The sequence below is a fragment of the Lynx canadensis genome, chromosome F1, assembly GCF_007474595.2.
Source record: "Lynx canadensis isolate LIC74 chromosome F1, mLynCan4.pri.v2, whole genome shotgun sequence".
Lineage (NCBI taxonomy): Eukaryota > Metazoa > Chordata > Mammalia > Carnivora > Felidae > Lynx > Lynx canadensis.
The window spans coordinates 16,811,047-16,826,060 of record NC_044319.2 but is presented as its reverse complement, the minus strand read 5'-3'; the positions used below and the strand labels follow the sequence as shown (position 1 = coordinate 16,826,060).

The following is a 15,014-nucleotide window of genomic DNA, read 5'->3' as shown; positions in this document are numbered from 1 at the left end:
TAAATATTTCCTTGTTCCATCTTCAGTGGCCTTCAGAACAAAATGTCTCTTTAAGCCCCTGAAAATCTATCCAAAGAGGAAAAGTTTTGTTGGAATAGTATATATTTTCTGTATTCTTGTTTATCTGTAACAGAAATGAGTAAAGATAGCAAAAGGTTGTTTTGTTCAGTAGCTCAACAGTGACCAGCCCAGTGATAAAACTATCCACGGTGTAGTATGGAAGCTGCTGCGTACCATTGGGAGAGTGTTCCTGGAGCTGATATTTGAACTTAAGAGGCAAGGCACAAGATGTTTGCAGAGGAACAGTGGAAGCAGCCACTTCATTGTATGAGGAATAAGAAACCCAAGACAAAGGCTGTCATGGAACAGGTCACATTATGTGAAGGTAAGACTTAAATACTGGCTATTGGAGTTTTAAGCAGAGGAATGGCTTCATCAGTTTGCTCTACAGATAAGGGACAACCGCGTGGTAGATCTAGGCCATGAGAGAAAAGGCTCTGTGCAAGATAACCAAGGCAGGAGAATGTTGTAATTGTTCTGGAAAACCAGGGCCTGGACAAAGGGAGTTCAGGCATTAGCAAAGGACAAGAGGAACAGATTTAAAGTCTTATTTAGGAAAGAAAATTGGACAAGACTTAGAGACTGATGATATTTACTAGATACAGGGGCCTCTAGGTTCCTGGTAAGGGTGACTAGAAGGATGGGAGAAGGTAACACCAAGACAGAAAATAGAGGAAGAGAAGAATTGGTTTGGAAGAAACCAGGTTATGGGAGTTTAGGTTTCAGTTGTGCTGTTTGAGATGCCTGTGTTTTCCAAGTCTGCTGTGCAGCTGGATAGCAGAGTCTGGAATTTTGGTGGAGATGAAACCTTAAGAGGGAATTAGCACAAACCTTGGATTCATATTTGCCAAGTTTTTATTACAACTTACCAACTGGAATGCTGTAGCTAATATTCCAACCAGTACCTGGTGTTAAGCAGAGTGTAACTAGGACATCAGATTTGTGGATTTCTGGTAGATCATGGATAGGACACCCTCTTTTCATTTGTTTGAACCTGGGTCTGAGCATGAGCTGTAGATTGCATTTGGTTGCTGTGCCTCTCATTCCTGTTTTTCTCATGTCACTCATTTGTCCTGTACAGTGGCCAACATCTGGCTGTGTGCTTCATGTGTCCTTTAGCTTTGTCCTCTGTCCCTAAAAACTCAGTTACATTCAGAGACTTGGCAAGATTCAGGCTCGGTTTTTAAGGGATGAATTTTCACAAATGTGCTGGGTTCTAGTTCATGTCACATCAGAAGGCACATATCTGGAGCGCCTGGGTGGCTCAGTCAGTTGAGCATCTGATCTTGGTTTCAGCTCTCACGGTTTGTGGAATTGAGCCCCACAGAGCCTGCTTGGGAATTCTCTTCCTCCCTCCCTCTCTCTGCCCCATTGCACTCATGCACTCTCTCTCAAAATAAAAAAAACCCACAAGGTATTATTTCTGAAATAAAAATTCACCATTAACAAAAAAGAAGGCACATATCTTGTCTGGCTTTCAGTGCTAATGGATCAATGGTTCAGGTGGGGGCAGCCTGCTCCCTGCATTCATTGTCCCCTAAGGATTTTAACATTTCATTGGTTGGTGATTTTTACCCTAGTCTGTATTTCATTAACGTTACAATAGTGATTTTCTAAATTCCATCATTGTTTCCTCTCTTGGCAAAAATTTAAGGAATTTTCCTTTATTGACATTTCCCTGAAATACATTTTAAACCCTACCAAATTTACCCTACCACTTTTACCATATTCTGATTATTAATCATACTTTTGGTTAATCCTCTTGGATTTTTTTCCTCTATGTGTATGCTTTCTCGTCTCTAATTGCATTGGGAAACACGTCATGGGCATCTTGCTCTTACTCCTTATTTCTAGGAGGGAGTAATTCTAAAACAAATCCTCCCTTTTTTTTTTTTTTTTAAACATTTTTTTTTAATGTTTTATTTTTTTATTTTTTTTATTTTTTGAGAGAGAGACAGAGCATGAGTGGGGGAGGGTCAGAGAGAGAGGGAGACACAGAATCTGAAGCAGGCTCCAGGCTCTGAGCTGTCAGCACAGAGCCCGACGCGGGGCTCGAACTCACAGACCGTGAGATCATGACCTGAGCCGAAGTCGGACGCTTAACCGACTGAGCCACCCAGGCGCCCCAAATCCTCCCTTTTTGAAGCCTTTTGTGACACACTCCTGGATAGATTGAACTATTCCATTGAACAAAATCCTAATCAGCTTGAGTGAACATAGGAATTGATGGGTTTTCATTTATTTTTGCTTTATAGTTACTGCTTTTGTAAGCCATCTTACAACATGGCAACACTAATACTATACAAAGATGTTTATCATTTAGGTTTAGCTTTAACTTAAATATATTTAGAGAAAAACATTTGTGATTAGATTATTAGGGCATGGTAATGTGTTATGTATATATATTAAGCTGTTCACAGAAAAACTCTACAACCTTGAAGTACACAGGTACAAATTTGCATTTTATGCAAAAATCCAGGTTTTATTTTTACTTATTCTTACATTGGTGGGAGGTGATGTCAGAAACTTATAGGCAAAGAGAACTTTTGTTTTCTACCTCTTAGCTGAACAAAAATACACACGATGTGGCATTATCATTAGGCAAGACTTGCTTTTTAACATTTCACACAAGAATACAATATTATCCTTTTTTGAACGAAATGCCCAGATTACTAAGGAAACCATCTTTGGAGGAAGTGTTTAATAAGCATATTTAAATAAATCCTCCAGTAGAAATGGGAGAATTCATTGCCTTTACTTAGAAGAAGGCTATGTTAAGTAGTTATCTGTCAAATTTATCTGTGCAGCTCACCAACATTTCCTCATTGGAAAGATCAGTATTTCCACATCACAGTCCCCAAAATGACTTTCAAGTCTCAAAATTCTGTGTCTCCTTTGGCTTGCTTCTCTCTTGATTCCACCCAGGCTTTATTAATGGTTCGCTTCATATCATCATCTCCATCTTCATAAATTTTCTTTAGAACATTCATCAGTCCCTCACTAGGATCTGTTTCAGTGTCATAGGAGGGCTTTCTATTAAAAAGAAAACAAATAATGAAGATACAAATACATATATAAATGATCCCATTTACTGCTATGTCCTTATCATAATGAATGCCTCCAGTTCAACCAATGTCCAAGCAGGGCAAATTATCTTCTTCACTTATTAAGTGCCAGATCGCATAACTGGCTCTGAAGAAACAGTAAGACAAAGACATAGTCCTGTACTCAGGTAATTCGTTCTCGATTTAAAATCAATTCAGATAGCTTCTAACCCTAACCAACCAAGTGCACGCAGGCTATCGGGGAAGGAGTGAGAGGAATGTGGAAGGCTAAGCAGCTCAATGTAGGACATGGCCACTGCAGGATATTTAAAGCAGAGTAACAGTTTGACCTAGGATGGAAGTATCTTTAAATGAACACTTTTTGGAATGGTCATTAATGGATAAAAATACTTTTTCACTCTACACCAGTGACTGTGAAACTAAATTACGTGTAAGAAACTTCTGTGGAATTCTTAGACTAATGAAAAGTAATCTCTGAGAAAGGACCTGGTATCCATATAGGAATACCACTGGCTTAGTGTTAAGAACCAGTACAAAACAGCCAATCAAAACTAAAGCCCTGGGTATAAAGCAACTTGCTGGCCATGTGCCCTCTTTTGGTAGGTTCTGACAGTTGAAAGACAGAGGATAATTGGGTTACTCAGTGGACATTAAGAGGTAAATGGTCAAATCGCAGACTACAGCTCTTCTCCACAATAGCAAAGTGTTAAAAATCTACAATCCCAGCAAAGAATACATTAGAATTCTTAAAGAAATGAAAGTAAACTCACTCTTTTTCTTTGCATTCTTTTTCAACCTGAGTCAGGTAGTCCCACCTCGTGTTTTCTGCTTTCTTTCTACATAAGATAAGAACTGTATCTGTCTTAACCTGGAAGAAAAGCAGGGAAACAAGTACAACTTACAACACATGGAAAGAGCATGGATATTTGGAAAACATTTACTCAATCAAGTTACTATTATGTGTAAGACCTGTTTTACGTGTAATACTTTTACAAATAGGCCAGAGTCCAAACACTCATGGAAGAGAAAGACCATAGACAAGTAAAATTGGAATACCTTCAAATATAAAGAAAGACAAAAACCAAGATAAGGTGTCAATGGGGCTTCAAGGGGGAACTTCATTAAGAAAGGCCTCTGTGAGCTGAAATCTGAGCAGTGGCCCAAGATCTGGAAGAAAGGGCACCGCAAGGAGAAAGGCTGTAAAATGTAAAATTTTAGTGTGTTTGATAAAAAGGGAGTGGTGAGATTTTGGTGATTGAAAGAGTTCTCTTAGAGGGGTCAGAGATAGGCAGAAAGCAAGAGAATATACTCTTTCAACAATGATCCATATAATTCCTAGGATTATTTGAGCATTCAATTATGGGATTAATGGATGAAGAAGGAAGCAGTGAGACACAAGATAATTCATAAATTACATTCTAATACTACCTTTAACCTGCTACATAACTGTGCAAACACAGATGGCAGAATGGCACATCTATGTACCAGATGCATTAAACCCTATTTATTTAAATTAAGTAGGAAAGAGATTATCTGAATTAGTGAGAAGTATGCATAATAGTTTAAAAGACTTTTTTACAGCTTTTACTAACTCCAGTTAGGCTGAGTGCTGAAGCCCTTTTATGTTTCGAAAATTTACATATCATGCTAATAATTAACTACCATTATTTAAGCACTTTATATAATTTCACTTTAGTATATAATTTCAACTGTGTAAAACAAATCACTGCCATCATACAAATGAGGAAACTGAGGCACAGAAGGATAAAGTGAGCTGCCAAAAAGTCACAACTAGTAAATGGAAAAACTGGCATTAAAACTCAGTTCTCACTCTAAACCAATTTTAATGGTTTATTCCCTCTCCTGATTTTAATGGCATTATTCCCTTAATTTTTTTTTTTTTTTTTTCAGAGAGAGGGCGCAAATGAGTGAGGGGGCAGAGAAACAGGGCTCCCCTGAGGCGGGGTCGAGCTCAAGAACAGAGATCACGAGCCGAAGTCAGATGCTTAACTGACTGAGCCGCCCAGGCACCCAAGAATCTATTCCCACAGAACAGGAGTTGACAAATGGCCAGTTAGTATTTCAGGGTCTGGTGTAGCTCCTTGTTTCGTTATAGCACAAATGCAGCCCCAGACAACACCTAAGTGAGCACAGGCATGTTCCGATAAAGGATCAGGCTGTAGTTTGCTGACCCCTGTTATGGAGGATAAATTAATTCTAGCTCATCTCAACTCTAAATCAACCAGGTTCAATTTAATGAGGTTTTACATTATGACAAAAGAGCAAACTTACTTTTTTTGAACTGCCTTCCACAGAGATGGGTTTCAAGAGATTATTCACAATCATGGAGTAACTCTTTCCATTTAGATTCTTTACCAAGAGATCAAATGACCTACAACACAACAGTGAATACGTAAGCTTTGTGCTCTATAGCTCTTGTGGAAAAAAGACATGAATTTTATTTCAGGATGTGCATTTGGCCACCCCTGGTCAGAGTAACCTCTTCGAAACACGTGGAAAGGACGATTCTAAATTTAAAAAAGAACTGGTAATAAGGCAACCTCGGACTTAATGATCACTACCTTCCCCATTGTGAAAACTCACCTCTCTGTGAAATGCACCTGCACATTCTCAGTGGGGATTTGATGAACTCCAGTTAAGGTAATGTAGATTTTCACAAACTTATCTGACTGATCCCATCCTAGTAACAAAAAAAAGGGACATGAGTGAAGTCTCAGTATCTCTAGAACAGCAAATGCAAATGGCTCCTTAAACTGGAGAAAACTAAATTCTAGTAATAGAAACATGGGAAAAATTAAAATAGAAGAATTTTCTAGATGGAGAAATTGAACTTCGTAACAGTTAAGCAATCTACCCAAAGTTAGGCATCTAGCTAGTGGTAGAACTCAGATTCAAATCCAGGTTTACTGAACACAAAGCCCATGTGTTGTTTTTTTTTAATATACCTTAGAAAAATGAGCTACTCTTAAAAGAATGTATTTAATGCTCATATTTCTTATTCTAACACCACACACAGAAATAAACTCAAAATGGATCAAAGGCCAAAATGTGAGACATGAAACCATGAACTCCTAGAAGAGAACACAGGCAATAACGTCTCTGATACTGGCCATAGCAGCGTTTTTCTAGATGTGGCTCCTGCGGCAAGGGAAACAAAAGCAAAAATAAACTATTAAGACTAGGGGCACCTGGGTGGCTCAGTCAGTTGAGCATCTGACCTCAGCTCAGGTTATGATCTCACAGTTCATGGGTTCGAGTCCTGCTTCAGGTTCTGTGCTGATGGCTCAGAGCCTGGAGCCTGCCTCAGATTCTGTGTCTCCCTCTATCTCTCTCTGCCCCTCCCCTACTCACACACTCTCTCTCTCTCCTTCAAAAATAAACATTAAAAAAAATAAACTATTAAGACTATATTAAAATAAAAAGCTTCTGCACATAAAAGGATCATCAACAAAATGAAAAGGCAACCTATTGAGTTTGCAAATTCAATACTTGCAAATAAGGGGTTAGATATTCAAAATATAGGAAGAACTTATATACAACTCAATACCAACCCCCCTCCCCCCCACACCGATCCAATGAAAAAAAAAAGGGCAGAGGACCTGAATAGACAGTCTCCCAAAGACCTACAGATGACCGACACATGAAAAGATGCTCAATAATCATCAGGGAAATACCAAATCAAAGCTACAATGAGATTACCACCTTACACCTGTCAAAATGGCTAGAATTAAAAACAAGAAATAACAAGTGTGGGTGAGGATGTAGAGAAAAAGAAAACCCTGTGCACTGCTGGGTGGGAATGCAAACTGGTACAGCCAGTGTGGAAAAGAGTATGGAGGTTGCTCAGGAAATTAAAAATAGAAATACCATATGATTCAGTAATTCCACTACTGGTATTTACTTGTGGAAAACGAAAACACTAACCTGAAAAAATATGCACCCTATGTTTATTGTAGCATTATTTATACTAGCCAAGATAGGGAAGCAACTTAAGTGTCCATCAAAAGATGAATGGATAAAGATGTGGTATATAGGATACACACGTGGAATATTACTCAGCCATAAGATCTTGCCATCTGCAACAATATAGAAGGACTGAAAGAGTATTATGCTAAATGAAGTCAGAGAAAGAAAAACAACTACTCTATGATTTCATTTATATGTGGAATCTAAAACACCAAACAAAAGCAGAAACAGACCCATAAATACAGAGAACACACCAATGGCTGCCGGGAACCACCACAGGCACAGTACAGTGGTGAAGGGGAGTGGGAGACAGAGGCTTCCAGTTATGGAATGAATAAGTTGGGGGGAATAAAAAATACGGCAGGGGGAATATAGCAGATGATACTGTAATAGTGCCAGATGGTGCCAGATGGCAGCTACATACAGCATAACACAGAGATGCTGAATCACTATGCTGTACACCTGAAACTAATGTATCACTATGGATCAACTACGCTCAAAAAATTAAGGCCCCCCCCCCCAAACAAAACAAAACACCCAGCTCATTTTCTTTTTGTGGAATTTTTCTCCTATACCTAAATATCAATAATTCTCTACTAAACTGGATGGCTAAACATCAGCACCATCTAATTTCATAATCCTTTCTACTTCTCTAAGCAGTTAAAAGGCAATCATAGTTTCCTTAATTCCCTTCCCTGACAAAGTAGAATTCAGAGTCCAATTCATCCAAATACAATTTCACTAATCAAGATCTAAATGCCACTGAGGCATACGTTATCAAACTATTCATATTATTCTCTAACCTAGATGAATGGCCAACACAAAATACATATTAACTTCACATAGAAAGTATATTCTAAAAACGTATATGTATTTATCGTATATATAGATTAAATACATATATCCCAGACTGTCCCTTGCTTAGTCCTATACAAGGGAAAAAATGTACTGGTCATCAAAAAAGATGTCCTAGAGAGAGTTCTGCAGAACCTCGTCCAGTTTCTTCCCATGCATTCAATCCATCCCTAAACGCAAATCTAGGTTCCTGGGTGCATGCCATAATCCTACAACCTCAGACCAGTTTCCTACGGTCGGGTAAGTACACAGCAAAATCTCCTTATTGTACCACAGTTCGTCTCTTAAGCAGGACACACTGCTTTTCATTAGGACAATACAGAAAACACACAGTGCCTTTCACCTCCCCAGGCGTGTCCTCTGCTCACGCGATCCCCTTCCTTTCCTCACACTTGCCGAACTTGCCCTCCAAACTCAAGTGTCTCTTGTAATTCTCCATTCCTTACCTCCTTCAGATTACATCAGCTGTACTCCCACAGAACTTCCCAAATCTCTAATCATTTAAGCAAATAGGAAGTGACTACTACATGCTAGATGTTGTGAGCACAAAGAAAAATGACCGTCCCTCCCCTCATGAAAGCTCCTCACACTGAAATTGCACTGTTCCAAACAACCTACTGAGGGAAAACAGCATTAGTACACGACCCGGTGTTAGTTGTAGGTCTGTGTTCTAACCACACCATGAGCAAGGATTGGGTCTTGGTCACTGTTGTTGCCATGAGCCCAAGCACAATACTGGCACATATTAGGCGCTCAAAGATGTTTCTCGAATATAACTAGATTCCCTTCCTTAGATAATACTGGTGGTTGTTTGGCAAAATATAATGCAAAACATGATTAAAGCAAAACAAGAATCTGTGTTCCTCATATGCTGAACATATTTCAGAATAGGTTCATTTTTGTTGCTACTCATTGTACTAAATCATTTTGCTCTCTTGTTAGAAGCTTCTAGAATGTATTCTTTCCTTTCTTCATCGATGGGTCTTCTCTTTCAAACCACCAAAAGCAAACACTGAGATTGTTTTTAAAAATTGAGTTTGTTAGTGGGTCACTACTCAGGAATAAGGTACTGGAAGGCAGAAAGAGCTGGATGTAGGGTAGTGAGTCATACCGTAATTACTGATTTTCACGGTGTATCCCGTTGTAATGGGAGCAACCACAGCAGCTGGCTTTTCACTGTCAACAAGTTCTGCTTTTCTCTGTGATTTCTGCTGCACCTTGTTCTTGATTTCGGTCTCGATCTTGGATTTTTCAGTCGTAAGGGCATCACGTACTCTTTTTCTAGTGGCCTTTTCCAGGAGCACCTTCACCTCTTCTAGATCTTTCTGTAGCTGTGTTAAAACAGAAGGTAAGTTAGCGATGATAGAAAAGATAATAGCTGGATATTATGCCCACTGGTCATTTCAATTTACTGAAGAGCTAAGTATTAAGAGGCTCATTTAAATTTACTAGGGTTGGTTACAACCTGGGATTCTTTTCTCCAGCCTGTAGAACTGTAAATAACTAAAGCTTCCTGGTTTTAAGGAAAATTTAATATTAATGTAGCAAGAGTTAATTAAGCCTAAATTTTTCACTTTGGTAGATGTTATCTGCTTTTGTTTTAGAACATTTTACTTACAAGATATTTTTTACAATAATATATTATTTATAAGATATATTACGTACATTTTACTTACAAGATATTTCTGATTCATAAAGCTGGATGAATAAATCTTTAAAAAAAAAAAAAGCCAATTCATGGATTTCCTTTTAACATCTCTTCCTAGTCATCAGATATTAGGAATTTTAAAAATCTTTCAAAAGAGGAGCAAATACATGATGAACAGAGTGAAATGCTATGGTAACTTTACTGAAGTAGTCTACTTTCTGTGATTGTTCCTCACAGACTCCTACCCCAAATGTTACACATCAATAAGTTTGCATTTTTAAGACAAGAAATAAAAAAATAAAGACCTATTTTTGCTTTTAAGAAAATGTCTTGGGGCGCCTGGGTGGCTTATTCGGTTAAGCGTCCAACTCAGATCTGGTCATGATCTCTCAGCTTGTGAGTTCGAGCCCCGCGTTGGGCTCTGTGCTGACACCTCAGAGCCTGGAGCCCACTTCAGATTGTCTCCCTCTCTCTCTCTGCCCCTCCCACGCTCACACTGTCTCTCTCTTTCAAAAGTAAACATTAAAGAAAAATTTATTAAAAAAAAAAAAAGGGGGCGGGGGAGAAAAAGTGTCGTTCTGAATCTCGGGTAATGTTGCAGTCAAAGTCTGGGTCTTGGCTGCACTGTGGAGGAGACAAACCTAGGTGAACAATCCAAAGTGTGACATACTCCTGGTGCACTAAAAAACCCACCTGTTTGTTCTTCTCTCCTCATGTGAATACACTGCCTGCCAGTGTCTATTTCTACTTTCTGCAGAATGGGCCAACATTTTCTGAAGAGTGAAAGATAATCAGCTTAAAACCTTTTCCCCAATTATCCTCTGATGTACTGCAAATGCATAATATCCTTACAAACAAGGGTTTGTTTTTCTTAAAATAATTTTACATTCTGGCTTGATTGATAACAATTTGACTCTAGCTGAGTTCTTATTAAAAAGAAAAAAAAAACTTAGTATAGGAGCGCCTGGGTGGATCAGTGGGTTGAGTGTCTGACTCTTGATTTCTAGTTAGCTCATGATCTTGAGGTTCATGAGTTCAAGCCCCTGCATCGAACTGTTAGCGCTGAGCCTGGTTGGTATTCTATCTCCCTCTCTCTGCCCCTTCCCCAAGCACAGGGGCATGCAAGGTCTCTCTCAAAAATAAACATTAAAAAAACCCTCAATATAAAAATCTTCAAATGCTTGATAACTTAGTCGAATGTCCAAAGTAGAGTGTTAAGGTCTTGTTTATTTGTATTATTTATTTTTAATTAAATCCAAGTTAGTTAGCATATGGTACAACAATGATTTCAGGAGTAGATTCCTTAATGCCCCCTACCCTTTTAGCCCATCCCCCCTCTCACAACCCCTCCAGCAACCTTCTGTTTCTCTGTATTTAAGAGTCTCTTATGTTTTGTCCCTTATGTTCATCTGTTTTGTATCTTAAAGTCCTTATATGAGTGAAGTCATGATATTGGTCTTTCTCTAATTTCACTTACTATACTACCCTCCAATTCCATCCACATAGTTGCAAATGGCAAGATTTCATTCTTTTTGATTGCCAAGTAATACTCCATTGTGTGTGTGGGTGTGTGTGTGTATCTATCTATCTATATCATATTTAAAGTCTTGTTTCTTAAGTCTTACAAAATGTAGTAACAAATTCAAATGCTTTCCCGGTCTTACATTATCTCATTGAACTCAGATGCCCCTCCTTTTACTTCTCTGTAACTACTAAGATGGTATACAAAAAGTCCAACTGTGGCCAGTCTCCTGTCCTTATCTACTCTTCCCACCCCAAAGTCCTATTACTAAGACAACAAACCCTGCAATTTCATCTATTGAGCACAGAAGCAAGATGCTTTAATTCAAAGCAATAATTTATCATGGTGGTCTAAAAAATTCACATTGATTCTAATACCAATATGACAAAATTTTTGAAATGTAAAATTAGTGTATTTGTTCCCAAGTAAGGATTCAGTTAACAACAAAAAAACCCTAGAAAATGTATCAAGTCTAAACAAAATGTTTTATTTCTTGACTGTACAGGAATTGTTTCTAGAACGCTTAGGAAAGAACTCTGAGAATTAAGCAAGGAATTCTCAGGCCTCATTACAGCCAATTTTGGTGCTCACCTACTACAAAAGGAAGGTATCCACTGTAAGTCTGAAGCAACTCACAGAAGGCCTGTTTTAGGTAATTCCTCAGTTCTTCTACTTGCAAACCTGAAACCAGTAAAGTGGATCCCTTTGGTACTTTTCCTACCCACAAGCTTTAAGAAGTAATTTAGGAGGCATTCATTTGTTTTCTTTATGCAAAATCCCATACCCCTTTTATCCCCACCCTTAAACACATTCAAGCTTTAAGTATTTCCAAATTCTTCACCAGGGAGCATTAAAACCAAAGTGCCTCAAAACAAAAGGACTTGAACACAGCCACCAACCACATGAAAAAAGATGTTCAACATCCTTAGTCATTAAGAAAATGCACATCAAAATCACAATAGGATGCCATTTCACACCCACTAGGAAGGCTAACGTCAACAACAAAAACCCCTGAAAACAACAAGCCTTAAAAGGGTGGACAGAAATTGGAACCTTCATACGCTGCTTGTGTGAAGGTCAAGTGGTGCAGCCATTTTGAAAAGAGTTCACGTGCTCCTGCAATTCCACTTTTAGGTGTATACCTCACAGAATGGAAAATACACGTCCTCATAAAAAGTTGTGCACAGTATTCACTGCAGCACAGTTCAGAACAGCCGAAAATCATCCAAATGTCTGTCAACTGATAAACAGAGAAACAAAATGTGGTATATCCACATAATGGAATATTATTTGGCCATCAAAAGGAGCACATGCCACACTTCGGATGAACTAGAGATTATGATCAGTGAAAAAAGCCAAAAGTAAAAGGCCACATACTGTAAGACTCTACTTATAAGAAATGTCCAGAGTGGGCAAATCCATAGTGCCAGTGTAATTAGTGGCTGCTGGAGGGAGGGGAAGTAGGAAGTGACTGCTTAACAGACACTTAATAGGTTTTTGGGGGGAGTGATGAAAATGTGGAATTATAGAGCAGTGACAGTTGTGTGACGCTGAATATTTATCCTAAAAACCATTAGACCAGTGGTGGGTGTCTCGGTCAGTTAGGCATCCCACTTCAGGATGCTCAGGATGTGATCTCCCAGTTCCTAAGTTTATGCTTGGCATCAGGCTCTCTGCTCTAAGCACAGAGCCCACTTCAGGTCCTCTGTCCCCCCCCCTCTCTCTGCCCCTCCTCTGCTTGCCTTAAGATAAATAAACATAAAAAAAAAATTAAAAAAATAGCCAATACTTTAAAATAGTTAAAACAGTGAATTTTATATCAAACCAAAACTATCCCAGAAGTGCCCCTAAGTGTGTATTTTTAAGTACCTCAACTGAGAAAAATTCCTTATTTTGAAAAGGGTTAATAGTGAGCTATCCATGCGTGTGACTGTAAAGTCACTGTGAGATGGTTTCCTCAGGACACATGGAAGGAAACCCAAGGCCTAACACATACCATAAACCTGGGGCAAGGTATTCAGACCACACACACACACACACACACACACACACACACACACTCTTTTTCTTCATTTAAAGCAGATTCTTAGACTTCCAAGTCAAGTCTGAGATTTTTCAGACTTGTTCGTATTGAGGAAAAGATTTCCAGAAAACAAATCTCGTTAATACTCAACACTTTTCTGTAAATAACAGTAACATGCAGTGACATCCTACTTAGGCCAAGAAAAGCGCAATGTAAGTATTATTATTCCCATTTTGCAACTGTGCAAACTAAGTCTTCAAAAAAGTTAACCCGCCCCCGTTCAGAGTTTACAGAGCTTTCGAGAGAAAAAGGCTATCCGCCCCCCAACCCCCGCCAGTCACAACTAAATTTTGCCAAGCACGGTCTGAAAAATTTTGGATACTAAAATGTGGCACCGAACAGCAGTTATTTGCCTAAAGTAACACAGCTACTCATATGCGCAGAGAAAACAGGACTAGAATCCAAGTGCCGGTAGCAAAGGCTTCTCACCTTCCAACCACTTCTACGGTGAAATGACCCTCGTTTCTGCAATCAGCACTAATTTAGGGAAGCTTCACGTCCTCCGGCTAGTATAGAAGGGGCAGACGGAGCCGGAGGAAAACGTGAAGGTGACCAGCTCACCCAGGTCCACCGCGGGCACTACCTGCAGCCGGGGACCGCGACACAGCCTCCCGCCCCCAGCCACCGGCTCGGGCCGGGGCTGAGCGGCGGGCGTCGATCGGCAACTTTCCCCGGGCAGCGGAGGCCGGAAGCCGGCAGGGGCCGCTGCAGGTGGGCGGGTGGGCGGCCGAGGCGAAGCTAGGGGACCGGAGAGGCGACAACCGAGCACCTTATCACAGGAAACAGGGCGTGAAGGGAGTGGGGGGCGAATGCCGGGAGACATTGGTGAAAGCCCCGCACGACCGAGTGAGGACGATGAGGCCAGACCCTTACCTCTTCCAAAGCTGAAGCCATGGTCAGGCTGGGTCAGGCAAGGCCCGAGCTGCAGCCGCGCAGAGCAGAGAACAGGAAACACCACCGAACCCGCTCACCCGGACGCAGGCCCCACCCGCACGAGGAGCAGTGCTCGCAGCCCGTGCGCACACTCGACCCGGCGCGACACCCAGCCCGCCTCCCGCACGCGGCGCCTCTGGAACCTTCGCGAGCCCGTCGTCGCCGCACCCCCTCGCCACCCCCCGCGCGCGCGCGCGCCGCTCACCTCGCTCAGCCCCGCCCCGCCAAGCCTAGCCCCGCCCCGCCCCGTCCCGCCCCGCCCCCCGAGCCTCCTAGTAACGCTCAACTCTCGCGAATCCACCAAGAGCTCGGGAAAAGTAACGCCTCTTCCTCCCAGCCCGGGAAACTGTACGTATTATACTTTGACGTCGCGAGTCCCGGCTGCGCAGTCGCAGTTCAGAACCGCTGTCTCGGCCTACCTTCACTCAACCCCGGAAATAACGTATGGGTTTTCGGGCTCCAAGTCGGAAGTTGATTAGAGAGTCGGCTGACTCCGTCACTTCTAGGGCACTGGGTTCGCTAGGCAGCCATCTTAAGCTAATTTGTGAGCCTCTAAGAAAAAAGGACAAAAACAGGGGGAGAAGGGGCAGGTTTTTTATGTTAAAAAGGGGAAGGATGAAGACGGTTAACGTAGAGGATCCTGAAGGAATAGTTCGGTTTTCAGTGGGTTCTGGCGTTCTGGATACGTCACCACAATTTAGCATCTACGATATGGTGGCGTCATCACCGAGCGCCTTGGGAGGTGGGGTCGCGCTGGCCACGTGACGGGGCCCACTGGAGCTGCCCGAGCGTTAAAGCGGCAGATGCAACAATTGTGGCTCCGCTTTTTTACGTTGACGAAGCACTTTTCTGGTATTTTCG

The 15,014-nt window shown here is 40.9% G+C and overlaps 1 protein-coding gene across 1 annotated transcript; it reads right to left on the bottom strand.

The window, feature by feature from the left end:
- Positions 1–2,511: 2,511 nt before the first annotated feature.
- LOC115505453 (calcyclin binding protein) lies at positions 2,512–14,329 on the bottom strand. Its single transcript, XM_030303106.2, has 6 exons — positions 14,094–14,329; positions 9,079–9,298; positions 5,730–5,826; positions 5,418–5,517; positions 3,896–3,993; positions 2,512–3,093 (listed from the first exon to the last, which is right to left on the bottom strand). The coding sequence occupies exons 1-6, from the start codon at positions 14,112–14,114 to the stop codon at positions 2,937–2,939; spliced, it is 693 nt and encodes a 230-aa protein (XP_030158966.1). The 5' UTR covers positions 14,115–14,329; the 3' UTR covers positions 2,512–2,936.
- Positions 14,330–15,014: the final 685 nt, after the last annotated feature.

Coding starts and splice junctions, on each gene's coding strand:
- LOC115505453 (XM_030303106.2), bottom strand. CDS start 14,114: ATGGCTTCAGCTTTGGAAGAG. Junction 9,299..14,093: donor TGGCTTCAGCTTTGGAAGAG/GTAAGGGTCTGG, acceptor GTTTTAACACAG/CTACAGAAAGATCTAGAAGA. Junction 5,518..5,729: donor CAGGTGCATTTCACAGAGAG/GTGAGTTTTCAC, acceptor GTTGTGTTGTAG/GTCATTTGATCTCTTGGTAA.